Source organism: Anser brachyrhynchus (genome assembly GCF_964034855.1).
Source record: "Anser brachyrhynchus genome assembly, chromosome: 4".
Classification (NCBI taxonomy): Eukaryota; Metazoa; Chordata; class Aves; order Anseriformes; family Anatidae; genus Anser; species Anser brachyrhynchus.
Window position 1 is genome coordinate 77,877,726 of NC_137698.1, and position 12,476 is coordinate 77,890,201.

Consider the following 12,476-nt stretch of genomic DNA (forward strand, 5'->3'; position numbering starts at 1 on the left):
AAGGAAAAATAAAATTGCTGCCTTGACTTGCAAAATAAACCCAGTTAAGATGGGAGACGAGGAGCATGGCATTGGTTTTCTTCCCTTCAGCCTGAGAGCTGAGGAGGAAGGACCTGGAGGGGACACCAGCATGGGGTTGTTTTCCCTTACGAGAGGTCCGAGCAGGCTGGACACACTGCTCCCCCGATCTAAATTAACTCCTAGGAGTCTGTCTCTTTCTTGCAGGCAGGTCTGATAAGCACATAAAATAAGATTAACTTTCCCTGCCCTCCATGTGCGTCGATCCCTCGGCTTGAGCACCGTGTTGGATTCTGCATCCAGTCCAGTGCTCGGTTACTGCGGGTGCTGTCTATCCCCTCACTCAAGGTGCCCTCAATTCTTAGAGAAAATCTTAGTTTCCAGTGAAATCTCCTCCTGCTTTCATTTAGGCCACGATTTTACCCTCCGTGTCTTTCACAAGTTGACGAGCAAACATCATGTTCCAATTCCTCGTGCCTTTTCTTCTTAGTGAAGCTATTGTCCAAACCCACGTCTCCCCATGGGTTAGAGTATTTCTTTCTCTTTCAGTATTTCTTTCCCACGAGGCGTAATTGAAACCTCACCAAAATAAATTATTTTGAATGTACTTGTCTGTGGCTGCCGATGTTGGAAACTCGTTGGGCTTTTGTGCTCGGTAACAATTCCCCGCTGGCTGGCGGTAGGGGCTGCTCGGCCGGTGGTGGGGATGGGCAAGCTTAGGCGTGGGCAAACTGGAGCTGGCACTGGGCTGGATCCAGGAGTTTCTCGTGCTTTTGCACCCAGGAGTCTCCCCTGGGTGCTTGCTGGCCCCTCGGGAAGGGGCTCGACCCTTCGTTTGGGTGGGTTTAGGGGTGGTGACGGTGGGACCTGGGGGCTGCCTTGCGCTGAGCCTCTCGTGGTCGCCTCTATCAACGGAGCTGTGGTGGTGAGCCACCGAAAGGAGGTTTTTAAAGACAAGATCTTGGAAGATTTATAAGCGAACGGTGTGATTTCTCGCAAACTGAAACACGGCTGGTTTGTAGGTGTCAGGTCAAAGGCAGTTTGTTCCGCTCGCTGCCCACAGCCGGTACCGGGGAAGAGCACCAGGCTTGGAGGTTGTAAGGGATGGGAGGGAACGTGCTAACAGAGCTTTGTAGAGCTGAGTTCAGCTGGGTTCTGAAAATACTCGCTCCTTCTCCCCCCGGAAAGCAAGAGCTGTTGGTTGTGGGCATGGGCTGGCGGCAGGTTTCAGGGCAGGACTTCTGCCTCCAGTTGGGAACCCCTAAAACGTTCTCTTAATCTCTCTCTGTTAGCTCTTCTCAGCCCCCCAGCATCCAGGAGACGTAAATTTGTGTTTTATGTGTAGCAGATCCACCTCTTCCGTGCTGCTTTCCTGGGCATTGATCTGAATCCCCGCAAAAACCCACGCCAAGGGAAATCTCACGCACCCGTTGCTGGCACCACCTCGACCCAGGCTCCTGCAGCTGCCCGGCTGGCTCCTGCCTGAAGATGCAGCAAGTTAACTCCGGTTCCCTTAGCTCGGTTCGCTGTGAGAAATCCGGGATAATTGCCTTTCAGGTTGTTCAAACAGGTTGCGAGATGTGCCAGCTAATGGTCACGAGTCGTCCTTCCCTTTTCATCCCCCGGTGCGTGTGTGCACGCGTGCTGCCGGCGTTTGCTCTGGGTTTTTCCTGGCAGGAGGTGCTCTGCAGAGCGCCTTGTGAGCCCTGAGCGCCATGGAAAGCCACAATTCCTGATGGAGAAAAGCGGACGGGTGCTTGGGGAAAAAGGGATTAAAAGGGCATGAGCAGCAGGCACGTGAGAGTTCCCAAAACAGGGCTCTTGTAGGGAGGTTTGGTGCTTTATCAGAGGTTTCCTACCAGCCTTCTCGCCATCGCACTGGTGGTGGAGCTGCTGATGCTCTGATGGCAGAGGAGAGTCCTCTTCAGACCATCTCGATGCTCTCTCTTGTCACTGAGAGTGAATACAGCAGGGGACAGGAGGGAGACGGATTTTTGTTTCTGGGATGCCGTGTTTTTACTATATTAAGGGCATCAAGCTGGCATTTGTAGACCTTGAAATAAAGCAAGAGTTCATCTTCAGGATGGGTTGGTTTTCCTTTCACCATCTGGTTACTGCCTCGCCACGAGACTCTTGTGCCAGATCTCCTCTGGCAGTGGTTGTTTGATAGATACAAATAGTTTGTGCGTGAATTCGGCCCTGCAGAGCTAGGATACTGAAAAGCAAAGGGGCTGGGGTACAGGGGAAGACACGACCATGAGTGCAGAGGCTGCGACAGCACATCTGACCGTAACAGAACCCAAATGCATGTCTCTTTCACAACCGCGTCCCTTCAGCGGGGATTGAAGAAAACAAAACGTTTGCCTGCCAATTTGGTTTCCATTCCTGGCTGACCTGCAGGCTGCCCTCGTGGCTTGGAGCAGCTCTGCTCTTGGACGGTTGCTCTTTACTTCTAATTCTGACATTTTGCTTCGTGCTGCAGTGGATGTAGCATCGTGTCCCGTGTCGAGGCGATTCTGTCCTGGGAAGCTCTTCCCTCTGTGTTTGCTGTTTAGGGGACAATTGCTCTCCTCTTCCAGGAGGTTTCTTCATGAACCCAGAGCATTTGGTGCATCTCAAGTGGCAGTTCCCTGCAGGTCAGAAGAGTTTGGCTGCAAATCCCCATTTGTGGATGCTCAGGGGGGTACTGCACCATCAGTTCATAAGAAGAAAAAAAAATAGAAGAGCCAGGTGTTGTATGAAGCCAGGGAATTCAGGAATTTTCATCTGGCCTGGAATAACACCTGACCTTTGGGTCTTGGGCTTGTGGAGGGGGAAGAGGTGGGGAGAGGTCCTTGGGGCCAGAAGGGTCCCATATCTCGAGTCAGCCCTGCAGTGTCCTCCCAACCTCTCTGGAGATAGGACAAGTCTTTATCACCTTGCTTTTCACCTTGGAAGGCGTGGATCTCCCCTTCCTGCCATCTCCGTTCGCTCTGGCCACCAGGCATCGCCTCCCAGGTCCCTGCAGAGCCCGCTGGCAAAGCTTCCAAACTGTGCTTTGAATCAGTTTGGCTTCACATTACATTATTTCTGGCTTGGTTGAAAGAAGTTTATCCAGATTCAGCGCTGCCGTCTCCCGTCGGACAGAGCAGGCTGCCCCGCTCCGCTCTGCACCGGGGGGAGAAGCGTGCAGAGCCCCCGCCGTGCCCCAGCCCACGACTGCAGAGCAGGCATCCTTTCCCTGTACGTGGCGTGAAAAACATCCCTTTCTTTTGAAAAAAATATCTCTTTCTTTGAAGAGCTCGGGCCGGTGACATTAGAAGGGAAGTGAAAAGGCAGCAGTTTTTGAGGGGGAACTGCGGGAGGTGAGCAGAAGGTGCTTCTCTGCCCCTGCCACGGGCAGTTTGTGGCAGGGCTGGGCGCTGCTTCCCAGCTCGGGTCTTTCTTTCCGGGGACGCCCTCCCTTGGGTCCCCAGGGGCAGCAGTGCTGCCTTTCAGTGTGCCTTCATGTCCCTGCCACCCTGCTTGGTGGCGATGGGGACGCGAGTGAGCACCTGGGCTTGGTTTCCTCTTGGTTTCGGAGGCACAAAGTGTGTGTGCCGGGGCGCTGGGAGGGCGTTCCCGGTGCAGCTGTGTTGCTTGTGGTTTTATGTATGTGTCTGCGCGTGTGTATAAAAACAGATTTTTTTCCACTACCTTTCTTTTGGAGCCCTACCCGAGCCGCTCTCCATTTCTTCACTTTTAGAAATACGTACTTGAACACGGACACCTCTTGTGGAAAATGTTCTCCTCGTGCCCCCGGGCAGCCGCACGGGTGCAGCCGGCCCCGAGCACGTCCGCAGCGCTCAGGGCTCGCCGCACTTCCCTGTAGCGCAGCCAGCACAAGCTCCTCTTTTTTCCCTTCCCCTCTTCTTTTCCTTTCCCCCAGCGTATGTGCTGTCGAGTTTGATTTATAGCCTTGAAAAGCAGACTCCGGTTTGAAGAATTAATGGTATTTGCATATTTTATTTGGAATCTCCCCTGGAAGGCCACTGCAGCCCGTGGCGGGGCCGGGCTGCCCAGCGCCGCCGTGCAGCCACTTTTTCCTTTCCTTTTTTTTTTTTTTTTTTTTTGGTGTCGTTCGGATTTAGCAGCAGAGGTGAAAAGTTGAAACAGTAAAACCAATAAAACCGCGTTTATGTGACAGATAAATCGTTTCGAGACAGCTCGCCCTGAGCCGTGCAGGCTTCCTCCTGCAGGACCTCTCTCCCCCAGCCCCAGCCCGCTTCTGCCGCCCGCCTTGCGGCAGAGCCCTGCAAGCGCCGGCGGTGCTGAGCTCGGCCCTGAGCATCCCTGATCCTGCCTCGCCGGCAAGATCGATGCGGGCCATCGGCTGTAAAACCCTCAGGCTATCCGTCAGTGTCAGCAGCCGGCTCGCGGGAGCGTGGCTCTCCGGGCACACGGGGAAGGTCCAGCCCGGGTAGGTTTGGGTTTAGGACAGTGCTTATTTAGCGGGTTTCTGGGTTTCTGTGCTTTCTTTTCGTTCTTTTAGCCGTGTGTGCACCTGGAGATACTGAGCTGGGTGAAAAATGAGATTAAGGTAAAACATCTTATCACATCACCCCATCGGGGCAATGCCAGCACGAGCGCAGTGCCCCCAGCGCTGGCAGCTCCCAGCGGTGTGGGTGACGTGGCTCGGCTTGACCCTGCTGGCGGTACGCTCGAGTACCCGGGCATGGCACAAGGAGAAGAGGGCACCCGCCGCAGTGTGCAGCCTCATGCATGGTGGCTGCGTTGCTTCAACCCAGCCGCAGCGGCTGGAATTGAAGCGGAGATGAAGCCCAGCCCGGCTCCAGCACGGCTCGTCCCTGTGCCGTGCGCCATCCCGGCCACTTGTCACCTGGCTCAGTGGGATCAGCAAACCTCAGCTCGGGCTCCTGAGCTGGGGAGCATGCTGTCCTAGATGCCTGTTCATTCTATTTCTGCCTTAAGCAAGTGCTGAATTTCTGTCTCTCTTTCAGAGATGTGCACGAGAGGTTTGCCCAAGCCCTTCCCTCTGCTCCTGTAGAGCTCCCCAAGCCTCTGCCTTGCCCCCGCTGCCTCCCCGTACTGTTTATAACAGCTCCTCAGGCTGCTTTATTCAAATCTGCCCATAGCCCACTTCTAATCTTTCCCTTTTTCTTTCTGTCTTTTTTTTTTTTTTGGTCCCTTTCTTCTGGGACTTTATTTCTAACCCCCATGAACTGCTACCTGGTCCCTGGACGGTCCAGCCATGCACTTTCTGCAGAAATAACTTGTGCTCTGTTGTCCGTGGCTTGCTAAAGGCACGTTCAGCCCCTCAGACTGCCAACGAGAGGACTCTGGTGGTCTGGGGGAAGGCATTGAGCCCGTACAGCCCTTCCCGGAGCAGCGGACAAACGCGATAGAAGAGCTCTGGCCCCGCTGCGCCGTGTGAAAGGCGCATGTGAAATCCTATCCCGGGCTGGGGATTTTAAGGTGCCCTTTGGAAAAAAAAAAAAACTCCCGCCGATGATGTTCAGCCCCGGTTTGTAGTTGGCACAAAGGGCCCCAGATCTGACCTGCCGCACAAAGCCGCGCGGGACCACGGGCTGGAAAAGCACTCTTGAGGTCCCGGCTAATCCGTCCCCCCCGCCAGCGCGGGGGATTGTTCCCGACAGCTTGTTTTCTTTGCTCTGACCTACATAGTCAAAAAGAATCTTGTTGCACATTTTTGTTTGGGACCTCGAGGTCTTCGAGGAGCCAAATCCCCGTCTTTGCAGGGCGGGCTGTGTTGTTAAACAGTGCTGGAGCCTCCAGGAAAACCATGGAGACGGGGGCACAATGAGCCCTCTATGGCCCTCGCCTCGCCTGGGGACGGTCACGGCCAGACGGAATAGCGGGGCCCCTTCTCCTCGGGGTGGGCGCCGGGACGCCCAGCCACGGGCGATGAAGATGTCCCCGTGTTTGGCAGCCTGTCCTGCAATAGAGCAGTCACAGCAGCTCTCCGGGGCGGAAGGCTTGAGGATGGGGAAGAAACGCAGCAGCTCCTAATGAACATGTTTTATACGGCTGGGACGCGCGCGGTGCCTGCCCGCGCCGCTAAGGCGTCCTCCGCTGTGCCCCCGTGGGGGGAAAAGCGGTGGCAGGGTGGGGAAGCAAGTCCCGAGTCCTCTCGGATAGATGTGGGAGCTCTCCCGTGGCTTTGCTGCCCTTGGAAGTGCCGACAGGGGAGGTGGCATGGAGGAGAGCGTGGTGCGGGGCATCGCGGTGCAGGGCTGGGGCAGGCGCGGGGGGACACCCGGGGGGCTCTTGGCTCATTCCCCACCCAAACCAGCTCGGGGGGGCTCTGGGTGTCCGTGCCCGGTGCGTGCAGGTTTGCTTTGTGGAGACGGATGGCCTCAGGTGTGGATTTTGAGGGCTGGAGCAGGGTTACCACAGGACTTGCCTCGACCTCCTGCCTGCCCCGCGGCAGTCCGGGCCGGCAGCGGTTCCTCTAATGAATGTCTGGAAACCACCTGGGTCTCCTTCGGTGGCTGAGTTCACCTCGGATAAACCACTGAGCTCCTGGATGTGTCCCTGGGGAGCTGCAGTCACTGGGGACACGTACAGAGCACTTGGAAAATGCTAGGAGAGGGAGCAGGCGGGATGAGAAGTCCTCGTGGCACCGTCTGAATGCAGCCCCTGGTTGTCTGGGGGCAAAAAAAAAAATCGTGGTGACTTCAAGCACAGAGGTGCCCTCCTGCTCTAGCACATCAGGGTGCTTGGGCTCTTACTCTGGCTCTGCCACCGACCTCCTGGGGGTGTCTCAGTCCTCACGCACATCCTTTGTACCTCCATTTCTTCCCCAAAACAGCGATAGTGCGGCAGGCATTACGGCTAGGAGGTAATTGCTGCAGGACATGGCTTTTCTGGTTCGCGCCACCTGCCCAGGATCTTTGCCAGGCTCCCATTAAACCACCTGCTCCCTCGCCAGCTCTTTAAAATCCGTTTGTTTTTCTTCCCTGCCTCTGCTGCAGCTCCTGGATCTGTTCATCCAGTGGGACTGGTCGACGTACCTGGCTGACTACGGGCAACCCACGTGCAAGTACCTCCGGGTGAACCCCACCACAGCCCTCGTCCTGCTGGAAAAGTGAGTGCGGGCCCAGGCGCCCCGGGGCGTTTCCAGCCCCGTCTCCCTTTAGGGCAGTGCGGGTTTTAGGGGCTCCTTTCATCGCCCGGAGCAGCCTCGCGAGCTGCTTACGGGGCCTGCAGGCAGAGGTTTCTGCCCCGGGTGGGCAGTGGGAGTGCTACCAAAACCCTCTTTTATCCCACTACCCTGAACTATAGTATTTGTATCAAAAAGCGTTGATTTGGTTAAGGCCTTTTATTTTTATTTCATTTTATGCGGAGTTTTCCTTGTGTCATAGCAGACTTCCACTGTACAGAGGTGTACCTCAAGCTGGTTCCCAAATTCATACAAAAATTGGTAGCTCGCAGGCACTTTTAGCTCTGTTTTGTGGATCTGTGGCATAGACCACGTGCTAAAAGCCCAGCTGTGGGACAGGGACAGTGTCTCCAGGTGGCCGTGTGCTCCAAGGCTTGCTCTTAGGGAGGACAGGACCCCTGCTAAGGGTGCATCCAAGCCCCAGGAGTGCGTACGCAAGCAAAGCCTTTGCAGGGCATCAGCCCAAGCCCTGGGTCTGTGCCGAGGACCAGCAGATCTGTGGGATCAGCTCCACGGGATCTCTGCGGAGGTGTGGGATCCGTCCCAGAACACAGCGGGGAGGGTGGCGGCAGTCCTGCGAGCCCGTGAGCGATGGCAGGCGCTCACCGAATGCACGCCCGACAGCACCAGGGGTCAAAAACTCCAGGCTTTGAAATTCTCAGCCCAAACGGCGCGCTCAGACGTGGAAGGAGATGTTGGCTTCAGTCCCAAAGAGCGGGATTCGCTCCCCTTGTAACCCTCCAGCACGTAACGGCAGAGACAGGAGCCCCCAGGTCACTTGTCCTGCCCCTGGAAGGAGGTGGCCCAGATGTCACTTTCTCTGGTAGAAAGCCAGAGAGCTTATCAGATAGAAAGGGCCTGATAGTCTTACTGCATATCTGATAGAAAAGCAGCCTGCCAGAAGTAATGATTAATAATCCGAGCAGCTTTTGCCGTGGCCGCTCCACTGATAGGTCTCGCATGGAGAAGCGGGCAGGATAAGCGAGCTTGCAGCTAGATTTGTTCAGGTTTAACATGAAATCAGATCCTTGGGCTGAATTCGAGCTGTTTTTTGGAATACTCTCTCTCTGTTGCAACGCAGAGGGTAAGATCACCAGTTCAGAGTTGGACTTAAACCTTTAGAAGACTGAACTTGGTGTGCTCCTAAGCTTTGCAGCTGCATCCGTGCTGTCTGCAGTCCACGTAACTGCCCCACCTCCTCTCCCACAGATGAGAGTAGCCACTTTCACATCAACTCACGGCATCCAAATGATATCAGTCTGGTACGCAGGGACAAAACTGAAACAGTTGGTGTGGGTAAAGCACTTTCAGACATTACAGCATTATTTTATATATGTGTTTATATCTGCTGTGCGATGTGTTGTATTATTTGCAACATGTTTGCAACCCCACGTCCGTGACGTAGAAGTGTGCAGTATATTCAGAGCTAGCAATAAAAAGTAAAAAATAAAGAAAGTTTGGACATGAAGCAGGCAGAATAACCTAACCAGAGGGCTGGAAACAGGCAGCCAACTGGGGTCACAGCAGCGAGCTGGGAGCGCAGAGCAGGAAGGCAGGTCCATACCCCTGGCTCCGCTCTCATCCCCCATTCCCGTGCCATTTTCCCCAGGTAGCACTGGATCGTGCAGCATCCGCTCTCAGCGGTGTCATTAAAAGGCCACAAGCCCCGGCTCGGCTTGCCAGCCTTCTCCTAGAAAGAGAACTCATTTTAAGGGCCATCAGGTGCAGCCCCTTTGCTTCCCAGCCCCAGCCCCGCTGCAGTCACCGGCCTGGCACCTGCATGCCCACGGCGCAGCATCCCTGGCACTGCCCGCGTGCTGCTCCAGGCTCTTCCCTGACCCTGGTCGGACTCCAGACCCTTTGGGGAGTCTCCGTCCATCGCCCCCAAGTCTCTGCACAGAGCCGGCCGCCAGCTTTAGGCACATCCCCTCCCGTCCCCACGTCGGGAGCAGCTCCCTGGCCCCCTCCGCACGTAGCTGAGCTTTGCCGCCAGGGCGCCGTGAAATTCTGATCCGCTCATGCGTTTTTTTTTTTTTTAACTTGTTCTCATGATTATCTCTTTTCCTAATCACACATCTCTCGTAGGATATCACGAGTGTAAGTATGCTGCTTGCTTGGGCTTTTACCCTCACCTCGCAGTGACTTTATTGTTTGGTTTAAATGGAGCACTAAATGATCTAAATGCAAGCTGCCTTTGAAACGGTTCCCTCCGGTAACTCTATCGTCTCAAATGCACTAATTAGAACTAAAAGAGGAGCTTTTACTGCGTTGCTTTTTTTTTTTTTCTTATAGATTAATTTAGACAAAGCTTGGCTCTATTTAAGGCGGTGTTTGTTGACAGGGGTGGGGACAGCATTGAGCTCTCTCTTTCCCTTCCTCTTACTTCTAATTCTTGGGCCAACACACAGGGACCACGTTATAAAACCGGGCTCGGTTGTCCTAGGGCTCTGCAGGCACACGCTTAAAGGAATAAAAGTGTCAATCCTCCACGGAGCTGCTGGAAAACACTGCCTCTCTGTTTCAAACCTGATATTCTTGGCGTCGGGATGCACAGCTCTATCTGGGGCCGTGCCTTCCAGCTCCTGAAAGGCCAGGCGCTTCCTATGGCCCAGGGCTGGAAAAGGAAGGGGAAAAGAATTCGTAACCCCAATCCCAACGCCAACCCGGGGTGGCGTGGGATAAGTCTGGCTGGTGTTTCTCCATCCAGACCGCTTCCGTGACCCCAAACCTCTGCAGTAACACAAGTGGGAGCCTCGCGTGCTGACACCGGCACCCAGAGAAACACCCTTTGGACCTGGAGCTCGAGGGTACGCCTGCACCGTCCCCGGCAGGCACGCACGGGCTTGCTCTGCGAACACCCCGAGCCCGCGGGGAGGTGGCAGGCACCGTGAGCCCTGAGCAAATACCCTCCTGCTCCCTGCCAGCAGGGCTAGCGCAGCTCCTCTGGAGGGCTGGCAGGCACTTTGCAGTTCTGTAACCCTTTTCTTTATAGAGAGGAGCCGTCTCACCTGGTGTGCACGTGTGAGATGCTCAGGAGTGGGAGGGGAATACCCACTGCACACAGCGGGGAAGCACGCACCCCTGGTTTTTGCAGGATTTGATGTCCTGCAGGCAAGTTAATTCGTGAAGGAAATCCAGCTGTTAACAGCTTCGTGCTCCACATCCACGCGATGCCCGGAGATACCTCCTGTCCCTGCCAGGCGCTCAGGCACGGCGGGTTCAGGACGGGATCGGTGCACTGACAACAGCCCTACGTGCTCCAGCTTCGGGGCTGTGCACCCTGATCCGGATGCTTTATCCCCGCAGCTCCATCCCAGTCATCCAACCCCCCCCCTCGGCAGGAAGCATGCCCAAAGGGTTTCTTGCACACAACCCGGCGGTTTGTTCCAAACATTTTGTGGAAATAAATCTACATCTGAGCAGCTCCCACGAGCTTTTATCCAAGGATAAAAGCTTTATCCGAGGATAAAAGCTGCCCGGGATGAGGGCTGTTAGGCAGAGGATGCTCTGCTGTGAATTCCCCTCGCATTACCTGTGGGTATTACCGAGGCAGAACCTCGGTGCTTTTTGCTGCGAGCTCCCTGCGGCAGGCAGTGATGGATGGCCATGGGTGGAGGTTTCCCAAGGTACAGGTTTGCTCGCAGCACGTCTGATGTCCCTGCATAACCTGTGAAATAGGAACAGAGCTCTCAGCCCTCTTGGGAAGGTGCTTTGAACCCCGCTGGAGCTGCGCGGTGCTGCAGGAGGGATCGATGTCCTGCGTGAGGCTGGTTATTTCCTAAATTCCTGGTACTGCAGCACCTCTGATCTGTTTGATTCAAAACCCTGCTTCCTGGCAGCACGGCTGCTGCCTGGTTCCTGCAGCGGAGCAGCTGGCGACCTGCTTTGGTTAAGAAAAAAAAAAAAAAAAAAAGAAAGAAAGAAAAAAAAAGTACTTATTTTGCTGAATAAAATTGCTCCAAGCTATCTTGTTACTGTTGGGAAAGCAGCTCGGCTGTAATCCTGTGTCTTTGGGCACTTATAACATTAGCAAATTAGCCTTTGGGATAAGGTTGTTATCCTTATTTTCAGTTCCAAGCTGGATGTTTTTTGGAACATTTCAGATTCCCTTTGGCTCTTTTTAGGGAGACTGAAGCATGAAAAATCTTAGATTTTTTTTAATCGGTTACATGAGTTTGAAGGGGTTTGCTTTGTGCTCAGCTAACTCAGCCCCCTGTTTGAGAAACTGCCAGCTTTCCAGGGACTGTCATCTCCGTGTCCCGATCACCTTAATGCTTCACTTAGGTACCCCAAGCCGAAAACACAGGCTTGTGTGACTCGTCCAAAGCCATCTGCCTTTGCCAGATCTGATTCACCGAGAAAATCGTTTACAAATTGTGGTGTTATAAAGAGCAGTGCCAGCGCAGAACCAGCGGCTTGGATGTCGTGAGCCTGCTGCCTTTGGGCTCTGCGGACGCTCGGGTGAACGGCTGACCCTTGCAGGGTGGCTTCACTTCCCAGCACACGCCCTGCCTGCACAAAGCTCCCGCTTGAACTGTGTAACGAGATGTTGTCCCCCCCCCGCCCCGAAAATGCATCTGCGAATGCAAGCGTGCATGAGTCCCGAGCTTTGCATGCCGGAGAGAAATGGAGCTGCCACCGGCTTCGCCTCCTGGGCGCATCCCACCACCGGCTGTCCTGTTCTCTGCCTCTTCGGTCTCGGGGACCTTGTGGAGACCAGCGTGCTACTTTGTGTATTGGGTGTAATTAAAAAAAAAACAAACACAAATCTCAAGAAGATTTGCAGACTAGTGCTGGGTGCCTTCCTTTAAGGTTGCGTAGTGCGTGAAGCTCACAACTCTTTATTTTAAAACTTTACGGCTGCCCCCAGAGCTGCTTCTCTTGGCCTCATGCAATGCACCATTTCAGATCAGAATTATTAACGATGTGGATTTTATGCTATTTTAGTTCATTTCCTGACCCTCCTAATATTCCAGCACTGTCATTTGCCACGTAACGAGATGGAAGGGGAGGACGAGAGGCGTTAGGGACTCTGCGTTGTCACAGCGGTTGGCTTTAGGGGCAGGTACCCTGCGGTGACATGGGCTGGGACTGGCAGGGTTTAAAGCAGAAATACAAACCGTGTAAAGCTTTCCCCGGCTCGGTGTGCCCATCTTTACGCAAAACCTGGGGCTAGACCCCGTGGGTGCAGTCACCTCCTCGGTGGGCCCAAGCGGGGGAACTTCCCCGGCGTTTCGCCGCGGGGCTTGGCGCAGCGCCGCGCGTGCCGTAACCCGACTGTTTCTGCTCTGCGCAG

At 54.7% G+C, this 12,476-nt stretch overlaps 1 protein-coding gene across 4 annotated transcripts in view; it reads left to right on the forward strand.

Annotated features, from left to right (window-relative positions):
* The window catches only part of EXOC6B (exocyst complex component 6B), a 292,399-nt gene that overhangs the window by 274,900 nt on the left and 5,023 nt on the right, over positions 1 to 12,476 (forward strand). For all 4 annotated transcript variants that reach the window (XM_080592091.1, XM_080592089.1, XM_080592090.1 and 1 more), the window contains one exon: positions 6,993 to 7,105. In XM_080592091.1, the coding sequence (XP_080448217.1) occupies positions 6,993 to 7,105 (113 nt within the window). The remainder of the gene's footprint in view (positions 1 to 6,992; positions 7,106 to 12,476) is intronic.